General features: G+C 31.7%; 1 protein-coding gene and 1 long non-coding RNA gene across 3 annotated transcripts; one reads left to right on the forward strand and one right to left on the reverse strand.

Annotated features, from left to right (window-relative positions):
- Positions 1–3,982: 3,982 nt before the first annotated feature.
- LOC140808824 (transcription factor BIM2-like) lies at positions 3,983–7,936 on the forward strand. Of its 2 annotated transcripts, none has more exons than XM_073166110.1 (7): positions 3,983–4,341; positions 4,525–4,609; positions 5,403–5,472; positions 5,567–5,662; positions 6,616–7,031; positions 7,293–7,422; positions 7,564–7,936. In XM_073166110.1, the coding sequence occupies exons 1-7, from the start codon at positions 4,242–4,244 to the stop codon at positions 7,657–7,659; spliced, it is 993 nt and encodes a 330-aa protein (XP_073022211.1). In that variant the 5' UTR covers positions 3,983–4,241; the 3' UTR covers positions 7,660–7,936. The 2 variants fall into 2 exon arrangements, with proteins under 2 accessions (XP_073022211.1, XP_073022212.1); XM_073166111.1 differs by having other exon boundaries at positions 6,655–7,031.
- Positions 7,292–9,738, reverse strand: LOC140808825 (uncharacterized). Its single transcript, XR_012113018.1, has 4 exons — positions 9,165–9,738; positions 8,600–9,044; positions 7,559–8,499; positions 7,292–7,417 (listed from the first exon to the last, which is right to left on the reverse strand). It is a non-coding gene; the product is annotated as an uncharacterized lncRNA (long non-coding RNA).
- Between the last annotated feature and the right edge of the window lie 3,895 nt (positions 9,739–13,633).

Here is a 13,633-nt window from a genome sequence, read left to right on the forward strand (position 1 = left end):
AGTTAAGAGTAATACTTGTTGAGAAAGTTATATTTTCAGATGAAAAATCTGACATAACATTTGTTGAGAGTGAGATTTTTGTATATCCAAAAACTTAGATCAAGAGGAAATTTGTTATAAGTTAATGTAGAATATCTTACACATCTTATCATTTCATGATTAAATAATTAGAATGTGAAATTTACAAAATATTATCGGATGATTCATAAAACAGTTCTATACATAACGATGAGTCTGAATTCTGTTATCATGTTAAAATTAAAACTTAAATCTATCGTCACCTAAGAAGAGGAGGATTGTCAAACTTAATCCAATGTATGTACAATATCTAAAAATATTTATTTTTATTTTCTAGATAATATTGTTAAAAAATAACATTTCCAAACCTATCCTAAAAATATAAGGGTATGCGGTCTATATTATCATGATTATCCTACTCTAATTTGCGCAATTTTTCCTCATTTTTCACGTTTGATTTATCGATTTCACACGTTTTTGGATTTTTTGTTTTGGCTGAAAACACAGTATCAGGTGTTGTTTTCTTTTTACACGAGATGTTCAGTTGGTCATCTCATTTCGTTTGACAATTTTTTAAATTTATCTAACATTGTGTGAGGTCCATCAGTTAGTTGATCATCTCGTGTAAAAAATACACAACACCAAATATTATGTTTTTAGCCACGATAAAAGATTCAAATCCATCTCATACATGATGCCCTCACTCGATGGATAAACTTTGATTCATTTAAACAAAATGGTATAAACATTCCAATTAAGTTCATGTGGCTTTAAAATGTATAGTGCTGCTATTCTAAAGCTGTAGTCGTTGTATTTTGGGAAACGAATTGCCAACAATCGTGAGCACCGGAGCGGGGCAATATCGTTTTAAGGAAAAAGAATGAAACTCTTGCCTCAACTATTTTCTCGTAACCTTTTTATTCACCAATTTCTATCCCAAGATTTACCAAGAAAAATAAAAAAAATACCTACCAACATACTATACTACACCAAAAATTTTGGTATACATATATAAAATTCCAAAATTTCGGTATTTTTCAGTATGACAACTTCAATATACTTAAAATTCGATATTTTTTCCGACAATTTCCTCCTTCTACTAGAGATGACTATTGAATTATCCGTTGCATGAATGAGTTCTGTATAAATTTATATAAAAATTAGCAAGTGAGTTGTTATTCTAAACCATATCATATGATATTTTGTAGCCAAATCCCATTCATGTAAGCACAAAATAATTCAAATAATCCACAAGGGAGGTGTGGCACGTAAGTGAGTTTGGTCGTTGTGCCCGCAGATTTATATTCTAACTTTTTTCGTGCTATGGTTTTCAAGTTCAAGATATTTTTACACCCTATTATTCCGATTGAAGGGGTCCCATATAATTATATTATACGAGGACGACATTCTCTTGTTATCATAACTCATAATATATAATAAAGTCTAGCGGCAAAAATATCTGCTGTTTCAAACTCAAAAGAGTTAATGTGAAAACGTCTTCTTATCATTTTCGTCTCGTTGATCGTTTTTGTTAAATAATTTCTCATCTAACTCGAATTATAAAAAATACTACTTTTATATTCATTATATTATTTTTTATTTCAAAATCAATAGATTTAGTTATTTTATGAAAATATGTTGTGTAATATATATTTATTTGAACGAAAAATATCATTTTTATGTCAAAATATATCGTATAATATACAATGATTCGAATGAAAAATAATATTTTCACTGTACTTATGGATTGGTCAAACCATCTCATTAATATAAATTCGTGATAATGTTATGAAATCAGATATGAAGTTAAAGAAAACTGTGGAAATGTAATTTAGGTGGTGATTTGTTGAATTATATTTGAGGAAATTATTTTGTTTTTTTTTTTAAAAATATATGAGCACATGTTTATTATTTCATAATTATTTCACAATAGTACACTTGATCGAGAGGTTTGAAGTATTGTATTAAATTTTATTTGATTGAAAATATATCACTTTGTAAATGCATTTTTCGAATGTTTTTCTAAAATCATTTTTTTCCCAAATCAAATACTTTAATTCAAACACAACCTAATAGATCAGATCGATAAATATAAACATATAAGATAACAAACTCGCGTAAGATTATTTTTTGCTAAGAATGCATTAAAAACCATGATTAAAAGCTACTTATAGTGTGTTTGACAATTAGGATTTGGGAAGATTTCATGGGATTTGGATTTCAAAATCCTATTTTTACTGTTTGGCAAGATGTTAAAAAAAAAAAAGGATTCGGATTTGCTTAGGATTTCATGGGATTTCAACAAGTATATCCAAATCTCATCAAATTTGATAAGATTTGGTGGGATTTGGATTTTAAAAACACAAAATTACTTTTTTATCCAACACATCATTCTTTACCAAAAGTTTCCAAATGGATAGAATTTTTTTTTCTTTTAATTTTTCTTAGAAGTTGAAAGATTTCGTTTAAATTTTATAAGTTTTTTTGTGTTATTTACTGATTAATATAATAAAAATTATAGTAATTACCAAAGCCTCTTTTTACGTTTAATAATTAATTTCATGGCAAAATTTGAAGTTGTTTGAAGATTTTTTAATTATTATTTTATGTGCACTATGATTAATAAATAATAATTAATTTTTGAATTTAAAAATACAAATAATAGAGAAGAATTATTAATTTCTAAACTTTTTTTAGTTACTTATGTTTATATGATTTCTAAGGGTAGTTTAGTAAAATTTTAAAATTCAAAATTCGAATCCTCTTTTCTCCAAACAAGAAATGGATTTGTAAATACTATTTTTAAATTTTAAACCAAACACTAAATGGAATTTCAAATACTTGAATTTCAATCCAATTCCAAATCCAATTCCAAATCCCACGAAATCCTCTCAAATACTAGTTGCCAAACACACTGTTATATTCTGAAAATAAGTTGTTTTAGAGAGTCAAGCCGATCAAGAAAAGTGTGATACTCCCATAAAATTTATAAAGTGGGTGCTGACACAAAGCTTATATATTCAAAGACAAATTCTTTCACCAGATTGGCCCAATAGCTATGGCCGGTTTACCCTACGAATGGGCCTGAATATCAGATCCATTTCGCTTTAAGCAAAATATTCCTTATTTTAACCATATGAGTCAAATTTAAAATTTTATATTTAAAAAATATACGATTATATTAACAATTTCGACGTAATTATTAAAATATTATTTGTACAAAATTATATTTAAGTTTTATTTCGTTATTTCGTAATAAATTAAGGGGAGGGAGTAAGGAATAAATATTCCAACGTTGACATAAAAATGCATTTCCGTATGTATGTGGAGACAAGACGCTGCCTAATGCTCAAGTTATTTCGTTTCCTGGTTTTAAATTTTAATAATAATTATCTCAATTATTCAATATTCAGATAAATGAAAATAAAAACATGAGAGTATCGGAAGAAGGAGAGTGGAAAAAGAACTCGGAGTAGGTTTTTTGTGAGACGATCACACGAAATTTTATCTGTGAGACGAGTCAACCCAACCGATATTCACAATAAAAAGTAATACTCTTAATATAAAAAGTAATATTTTTTCATGGATGATCCAAATGAGAGATCCGTCTCACAAAATACGATCCGTGAGACCGTCTCACACAATTTTTTGGCATGATGAGTGAGTCTCATGTGAGACCGTCTCACGGATCTTAATCTGTGAGACGGGTCAACACAACACATATTCACAATAAAAAGTAATACTCTTAGCATAAAAAGTAATACTTTTTCATGGATGACCCAAATAAGAGATCCGTCTCACGAATACGACATGTGAAACCATCTCACACAAGTTTTTGCCTTACACTAATTTCTTATTACGATTAAGAATTTAGATAATAACACAAATTGAGTGTCGCAGTCTGATTTTAAATTATAATATTATTTCTATTTGAAAATAAAATAAAGTAAAATAAGACTTTACAAACAAACAAGTGGGCAAAAGGAGCAGCTCATTTTCCCTACAGACCACAAAGCTGGTGTAGCAGTCAGTGACCGCTGCTATTCGCTTTTGAAAGAGCCCAACATCTGAAGTTCCAAAATGATCTCAATTTCACATTCAACAAAAGCTGCAATCTTGCCATGAATTCCTCTTTTTACGAACCCTTTAATTATTCGAGAATCGCATATTTTCTAGCTGAGTGAGAACGCCGAATCTTCTTCTTTAAAGAAGACAAGGAAAAAATGAAATCTGGAAAGGGTCATCATCAAGAGGAGGAAGAAGATGCGTACGAAGATTTTGTCACACGGAAAGATGCCCCTACACCCACCAATAACACCAAAGGTGCGCACTATTTTTTAGTTGCTTTAAGCCTGAATCTTGATCCATCCCACCCTTTTTGTTGGGATTGCGTTGAGTGGTATCAGGCGGCGGAACGTTTTGTGGCAACTCAATTGTATCGAGATTGATTGTTTCATGAGATTGTAATTTTGCGACTATATTGTTGTATGTATTCTGTGGCGGCAGATGGGAAAAACAGCGACAAGGCGAATGCTGTAAGGTCAAAGCACTCGGTTACGGAGCAGCGCCGCAGGAGCAAGATCAATGAGAGGTGAATAATTCTGTCCAATCTCAAGCAAAGTTTTGTAAAATAATGCACTCATGTCCTCAGGAATATAGCGTGAATGTGCAAAAGTTGTAGCTTTTTGTATCATCAAGCTAGCACAATTTTGAATTTCGGTGTGTTTATTTATGATTGTCATTTTAAAGGATAATTTTGTGGATAATAGATATATTATCGATTTACTGATGCATGTTACTGAATTGTTGATTAAAGCTTGTAAGCGACCGTAATTATAGGAATTTGTGGTGTATATTGTCAAATAATAGAGGTTGGTGAACTTGACTTTAACAATGAAATGTAACCGACTCAGTTCATATGGAAAAATTATTTTCTTCGGTAAATAAGGTTATTATTGACATGCTTAATGATCTTGTGTAGGTTGGGAAGGTCCATGGAAGAATATTTCACTTTTATTCAACAAAATCAATAATTGTATGCTAGTTGCTAATTTTGATTTCAGTGATAGATAGTGTTGTGCTGATGCTGATTTTCGATGACATCTTGTTCCAATAATATCGGATTTTTGCTGACGAGTAATATTTAGAAATATACGTGCCTTTGTGGGTTTAAATTTGAAAAATTACGAATTGAATGATGTGTGTATTGGATTTTCTGCATTCTTATGCCATTATCTCTTACCTATTATCAGATATAAAACATCCTTATTTTTAAGTTCCCGTCTTTTGACTGCATAGTGATACTTTGGGAAGACGGTTTTTTATATTTCTTGTTCATGCGAGCTCCTTTATGCCAGTAAAAAAAATTTCTCGTGTAACCTAAGATTTCAGATATTGAGAGAGCTGATACCTAACAGCGATCAGAAGCGAGATACGGCCTCGTTTTTATTGGAGGTACCACATTTATAATTTCATTTACACAAGTTGGTTTATTAGGACAACCTGCTTTAGAATTTTGTTTTGCTGATTTTTGATTTTTCAAATGCAGGTGATTCAGTATGTACAATTTCTGCAGGAAAAGATGCAGAAGTATGAAGGGCCATTCCAACCTTGGAATTCGGAGCCGACGAAGCTGATGCCATGGGTAGTTTTCTATGTATACCTAACTACAACAATCTAAAATGTTTGCATACATTGTTCTCCAATTGATGAACTCTTTTTAGCTAATACATTAAGATATAGTGGGTGAAATTGATAGCCAAAGTTTGGCCCTTTTCATTTGTTTTCTGATACCCTGGGTTTTCCATCTTATAGAAGGGTAGTTGAAGTTCACCTTACCGATAATTTTGGTTAGTTCCATGGTTTTGTTTGTAGCTAGAAAATTTGAAAGACTTTGTTTCTGGTGATGATTTAGATTGTAATTGAAGAACTCTCATCAACCGAGAGTGATGCTGAGGTAATTGATGTGTCAAGTTGCAGTGTATTAAATGATTCCTGTCGCGTTGTCTCAGCAACTCGTTGAAATTTATGACCCTGTATATTCTCGTCTCTGCTTACGTAAATTGTTCTTTTGACTCTTGTGTGAGAACTAACATCATGCTAGACAGACTTTTAGAAAGAACCTTTGGTTACTTTTTCCATCACTGAGCTAGGGCTTGGCTGTTTTTTAGCCGTTCTTAGTAACCTTTTGATTCGATAAATTTTTTTGGTGGTAAATCAGCTCGCACTAAATTCTTCTAGCATTCTGCCCTTCCCACACTCATTTTTGCCTAGGGTTGAGTTTCACGGATGGCAGATAACCCCTTTTTTTGGTTTTCCAGTCGATGTGTCAAAATGAGTTTGATTTCCCCTTTGCCGACGCTCATATTTCTTTATACCGACATCAATCATCCCTTGAAGTGAGAAGCAAATCAGCTAAATTTTGTTACTCAAGAAGAAGGATGTTCAAATATAAGGAATATGTGTGTGTGTGTGTTTTTTTTTTTTTGGGGGGGGGTGGGGGGTTGGGGGTTGGCGCTGATGTCTTAATATTACTTAGCTTTGTGTCTTGAAACATTCAGTCATCGCAAATGATACCCCTCATTTTGCTTTGGATAGAGAAACAGTCATTGGCTTTCTCAAAATTTTGTTGGTCAGACACAAGTTGTAAAGAATGGATCCAGCCCTGGTTCAACTTACCCTGGGCGGTTTGATGAAAATTGTGTGGTCAGCCCCACAAGCATGCAACCTAGTCATCACCATCCCAATGAACCTGATCTTGTAAGAGATGCCTCCTGTAGATCAATAGAACCAAAGTCTGAAGTTCCCAGCAAAGCAATGGGCATACCCATGCCTCTGCCGGCAAGTATGCCAGTTTCGAGTACAAACGATGGTGGAATCTCCCAGACGTTAAATATGACAGCTTCTGATGCACAGTTACCCGAGCATTCTATGGCTGCTGATGCTGCTAACCATCAGGATGAGCTGACAGTAGAAGGGGGAACAATCAGCATTTCAAGTACTTACTCCCAAGGGTAATCAGCACTCTTACATTCTGTTGAACTGAACTTCTGTTTATAATTTTCTTCTCTGTCCCCGTTCAGGCTGATTTATATGATAAACTAAACAATTATAATATCTGCCCATCACACAATTTACTGATATATGGCAGTGGTCGACTATTATATTCATTTAGCAACAAACCACTGATTGCGGAATCTCACTTAAGGTGGCTTCCCTCCATGAAACCCTTCTTTTCTGAACTTTTAACTGGTCTGAAATTCGATCACGTGTAGGTTACTGAATTCGTTGACACAAGCACTTCAGAGCACTGGTTTGGATTTGTCTCAAGCCAACATTTCAGTACAGATCAATCTTGGAAAGCGATCAAATAGAGGATCAACTCCGGTGTTATCAGCGACTAAGGTATGCACATTATCTTTCATAATTTAGTATTTCTAGTAATTTTTTTTTCTGCCCAAGGAATCCAGGATAGCGAGAGTCCAAACCTTTAGACCTGCAGCATGTTTCGAAATTGTGTGTAATAAATTGTGAAGTGCACTTTAGGATAATGATACTTCTGGAAACCAACCAAAAGGGTCGTTTCATGATGCAACTTACAGTGAAGACTTTGATCAAGCTAAAAAAAGGATGAAGATATAACACTACCATCTTGGCTTCAAAGTGTCGGTCCTTTACATCGGGTTTCTGTCATCCATTGGTTTAGGCTTTTAGTTGATTGTATATTAAGTGTTTTTTATAATATTCGGGGTATTTTATGTTCATAAATTCAACGGCTTCCTTCAATATGTGTGGTGAATAAATGCAGTTATTCAACCTTTATGGCTGTTGAAATTTAGAAGTTCGGCTTATTTGTCAACTCAAGATAAATTGGAATTCTGAACTAAAATTTCAATGTATGATTCATAGTTTAGTTTTACTAAGGCTGCTGCCGGTTTTGTATCAAGCGTGATTTAGCAAGTCTCTGGATATTGACTAATTCTGCATATCATATTAGAACTTAAACCGTATTACTGTCCCTGTCAGATTCTGCCAAATTACCAAGTGCCTTGATGAAAGAAAGCGGTTATTAGTCTGAAAACTTAGGAAGTAAAATAAGATTATTATTTTTAATATCAAATCTTAAAATCTCTAACTGTATAAGCCAAAAGTCGATTTTCATACCAAAAATCCAGACAACGTAAATAGACTTCTACAAGTTTCCTTTGGAAATGGAGTCATAGCCTTACTTTTATAAACGAGCGCTCAGCATTCGGCATAATTTCCGAGAAGCTCTAAAGAAGCAAACCGAGCTAAAAAACTGCCCGGTATGTTGGCAAAGATTTCAACGTACAGCTTGCTGTAATATAACCTGCAAATAAAGTAATGTTTCAGAATCTACAACAGAGAAGGCCTGATGTCCAGCACCTATGTTTCCTAAAATGTCTCTTATCTGCTTTTGCCATTCTGACTGGACTACCATTATTCCATTCAGATTGCAATCTGTCATTAAAATAGATAAGTTTCAGTTAGTAGTCTTGTGGAATCAATAAACATTCCGAAAGAAAAAAGATAAACAGCGTCTCTCAGACGTAGAGTTTACATAGGAAAAGCAAAAGATCTAGCACTGGTGGCACTGCAATCAGAACGAAGGGATAGGCTCCCAGAATAAGCAATTGACCCAGAAAACGCAATGAGGCCGGATGCAGAAAAGTTCACTCTCCCTCGTCATGTTGCATTTGGGTGGTAACTGATTCGTTGCCAGATTTCACGTGCTCGTGCTTAGTAAAAAGTCTCTCGATAACTTGGCTATCATTAGTTTCAGAATCTTGATTCTTGTGAGTGCATTGAATCTGGATAGTAGACGAGTTTCTGTCAACCACTGCGTTTCTATGTTCGCCCATCTCCCTCGACTCAGCTGGCTGTTGCTTCACTTTTTCAATTATCGCAACACTGTATGATGTGTTCCTTGCCCGAGCATCTTCATTTGATTTTGATTCTGCTAATGAATCAGCAAAATTTTCGGGCACTGATTTTCTTGAAGGAATCTGCACACGTTTGCAATTTATCTCAACTTAAAGGAAGAGTTTTTCAAGGGAAAGGAAGCATAAGAGATGATAGGAGACAGCAGCACGGATGCAAATTGATGAAAACTCAGTGAAACGAACCTCTTTGCGAGCTACAGATTTGTTGTTTCGATGTCCAAAGAGTCCAGAAATAAATTGAGGACGCAATGTGCACTAAATTCTTGTATTGGACGTGTGCTAACTATGAAAGTTTCAGCTTCACCTTTCTGCATCGAGTCCTCTGCATCAGAATCCTTTGTTATACCCTCTGAGACAACTTTTTGAGGGAGATCCAGAAGAAAATGATTCTGAATCTCCATCCTGACAGGTTAGACGATACAAGTACCCACTTTGGTCATCCTTTCTTGAGGAATCTGTCGTTCGACTGTCATGATCCTTCGTGAGAACATTCTCGGCCTTGGCATTCCAACGATCACTTCCACCATCTACAGGAAACGTTAAAGGAACATCACCCATACCTTGTAGCTGGCATGTTTCTTCTGTACTTCCGAAGGTGGCCTCAAATTCCATCTCCTTCAGAAATCTTTTACTCATACAATGTCGAGTTCCAATTCTCCTTCACGCTTGCATTATCTTTACCTGTAACACAACAAAGAATGTTCACAATCTAAATCAAATCCCGAAATGGAGTGAGTAGGATTGGTGGTCTCTGCCCTTACGTGCCCACATACCTATATATATATATATACACACACAATAGAATTTTAGGTTTGGGTCTTTTCCCCTGTGTGGAAGTAAAAAGTAGAAGAAGACTTGGAAAAGTCGCAACTTTTCAAACATCCCAAGACACCTTATAACTGCTGAAAACAACTTATTTAATTCTTCCTCAAGGTTAGAAAAGCAAAAGGTCTACGTTCCCAATCACAATCTCTCAGATATAAAATAATATTACAAAACAAAGAGTAATATTTAATTTTTATACGCAATGGGATTCCCCGTAACCTAACTTTCTCCAAGATTTTAATAAAGTATATACCACAATCCTTAAATTCTGACAGATTTGGTTATTTCGGGTCTTTTTTTAAAAAAAAAGTTAAAATGCTCGAACGAACGTACAATCATCAAGATGATTGCCACTTGTAACTTTGGAACATACAAATATAAATATAATGGTAGTAAAAAAGAAGTGATAATAATTAATTAACTCCACTTTCTAGCAGCTTGATAATTAGTAGCCCAAAGAAAACTCTTGATCAATTCACGAGGATTCCAAGAAAAGTTCGCACAAACAGCGTTGTTGTTCAAATATGATCTAATATTTACCAATATTCTTAAATAATATTGGTTTGATATCAAATTAAAATAATATATTTGTTGTTAATTATCTTGAAGAAACATTATATATATCATTTATTAACAATCTAGTTAAATTAATTTGATTTGTTTTTGGTTAAAAGATTTATGGAAATATGACAAAATGATAGATCATGTGAATTAGTATCAACCGTCAGATTTAATAATAACATTTGGAGTGAAGAGATGATCTCATGTGATATCGTCTCACGGATCATAATCTGTGAGATATGTCAACCATATCCATATTCACAATAAAAAGTAATACTCTTAGCATAAAAAGTAATATTTTTTCATGGATGACCCAAATAAGAGATTCGTCTCACAAATACAACTTGTGAGACGGTCTCACATAAGTTTTTGCCTGGAGTGAAACGCCTGACTCGAATTTGTTGTTTTCAGTATATATAACTACTTATCTTATTGATTCATTCACTAAAATACTGAAAGAAATGTATAAATTGTCCAAATTGGGATATTGTAGTATAAGATACTGAAAGAAATGTATGTCTAATTTTTCAATATCAATTCTTTCAAAAACACGAGTAAATAATGAACGACTAACTAATATTGAAAGTCACCTAATTGACGTGATTCATTTCTTGAAATGAATGAACACAGTTGATACATCGTGTCATGTGTATATTATTTTTTTAAAGAAGAATAATGTTTTATTTCATTTGAAGTAGAATATATATTATAAAATATCGGCATAAATATGTGAAAATTATATGTTTCAAGTGATGTAAACAAATATCCGTACCTATAGTACGCTAAAAATATTAGATATTTTAATCAACTATTGTATCATATATGCATTGATCTCTCGAATTATTATATCATACTTGAAGTGCGTTAAAAGATTTATATCAAGCATGAACATGATTTGCGGAGGAAATTTATAACCAACCAAATTATATTTTTTATTGTAACTTAACATAGATTTATTAAAGAACCAAAAGATTACTGACCGTCGTTGAAAAAATGATGTGTTTGATAATATTTGGATTTTAATCCAATGAAAATATTATTCGATAGAGTATGTTAATAAAAATAAATTGTTTTATAAGAGTTCTAATACTCCAGAAGAGTTAATATGCATTTTCCTGAAGAAAAAATAACAAATTTATTGTTAAAAATGAATGTTGTTCTCGTGTATCATAGAAAAATATAATATCGAGAAAACAAGTCCGATCCAGCAAATATCAAAATAAAATTGGGTGGTACACAAACCCAATTTCTCAAAAATAGTATCATTTCAATGTCAATATGATAAAATAAATGTCACAATAAACTAAGAGTTTATCGATTTTGAAGTTTGTTAATATTTTAAACCTGAATTTTATTGATATCGTAAACAAAAGTTTAAGGATGTTATAAAGTTAACTATTTTGATATTACAAACCAGAAGTTTTTATATCAATAAAAATTCAATGATACAAATACTTCAATTTTTGACCTAATTGATTGATTTGAGCATCCCAGTTGTATCTAATATAACAATTATCGATAATGTATAAAAATATTGATCAAGGAATTAAAAGTTCTTGAATGGATTGATAAAAATATTCTTGAATAAATTAACTATAAATTAATTATTTTAAAGAATTCTTCTCTATTGAATTGTTAAATGTAATATCACTATCAATTGTTCAAATTGAGACTGAATCTCTATATTTATAGAATGAAAAAGAATTATTAATGTGGCTCCACGACTCGCAACCTAATGTTATGAATATATTTACTAAGAATAGTAATTTCTATAATACATGATTAGTAAAAATAGTTTGGTTTATCAATTATCAAATGCCTCCAATCAACTATATATTAAATCATTGATTCGGAAAATAAAACCATATTTTGGGAATGTGATATGTTGTCCGCAACAAATATTGTACACGTTATGTCAACTAGTTATCGTTGATATTGGGTTGAGCCAAAGTTTTTATTTTAAAATTATTGATTGTGCTAAAAAATACATTATATTGAGTCTCTAGGAGAAATTAAAAATATGTTGGAATTTATGTTTAAGTATCTTGAATCAATAACAATGAGATTTTTATGACGCAATATCAATTGTTATTTTAGTAAAATAATGTTTTCCAACATTGTGGGGATGGATGTGGAAGCTAATGTATCTCAATAAAAATATATTGTCTTTTTCGATCAATTTTTATGAAATATAAAGTGAACTCGATGCTCAAAATTTAGTTTTCATATACATTCTTTGATATAATGTGTTAATAGATAAGATATATATTTAGCTCTTATAATTGTTTCAGTTGAAAATTTTATGTTTTCGTCTGAAGCACCATAAATTTAATTAGTTTTTAAATTTAAAAACCAATAACATCTTCAAATGAAATTATATAATATCTCAGATATCAAAATTAAAGAGAATGAAATTCCTGGATAGATTATGGCATAAATAATATTAAAACCTTAAAATAAGTCTAGGTATGTGAAACATTTGAAATGAATTGATAACATGCAATATCATATCATATTTTATTTTCAAGTAAATCTAAAATACGCCAGAAGTGTGGTTGACCAATAAATTCAAATGATTTTGTACCGCGAAAATTTAAAAACTCCAGAAGAAGTAATTTTAGATGATACAGTAAATGAGATTGGTAAATCAAAATTATATTATATTCGAAGACAAATTATTTGTTTTCTAAAAACTATGAGATCAAGGTAATATGATTATCTACAATTATTTTGATCTTAACATATCATTTGTCAATATGAAAAATAATAAATATATAAGACATATGACAATGTGGTTTAACCTCAACCTAAAACTTCTCAAAAGGACCGAAGTCAATTACGAGAAAATGTTTTACTTGTAATGGATGTGTTCACGACACATTGATATACACATAAAATCCATAAATGATTTGAAGTATCAAATAAAATTAGATTATACTTCCAAGAGTATCTTTTCAATATAAAGACAAAATTCATTATGAGAGTTAAGATTAATCTGTAATTCATTCTCATTAATAGATACTCATAAAGAGTTTACTAAAATTGTCAAGTAATTAAAATACAAATGTAAGATGAAAGATTTGGAAAATATGAAATTTTTTAAAGTTATGAATTCTATTTTTCGAATGAATATATGTTAATGGGTCATAATACACAAAAAAAAAAAAAATACTTTTACATGAATATGTTACATTCATTAATGATTGTTTGATAATGCTCAAAAAGATCTTTGGCCCCGATGTATCATATTTAAGTATCGACTAAAG

This window comes from Primulina eburnea, chromosome 13 (assembly GCF_022965805.1).
Source record: "Primulina eburnea isolate SZY01 chromosome 13, ASM2296580v1, whole genome shotgun sequence".
Taxonomy (NCBI): Eukaryota; Viridiplantae; Streptophyta; class Magnoliopsida; order Lamiales; family Gesneriaceae; genus Primulina; species Primulina eburnea.

Coding starts and splice junctions, on each gene's coding strand:
- LOC140808824 (XM_073166110.1), top strand. CDS start 4,242: ATGAAATCTGGAAAGGGTCATCATCAAGAGGAGGAAGAAGATGCGTAC. Junction 4,610..5,402: donor AGGAGCAAGATCAATGAGAG/GTGAATAATTCT, acceptor GTGTAACCTAAG/ATTTCAGATATTGAGAGAGC. Junction 7,032..7,292: donor TCAAGTACTTACTCCCAAGG/GTAATCAGCACT, acceptor GATCACGTGTAG/GTTACTGAATTCGTTGACAC.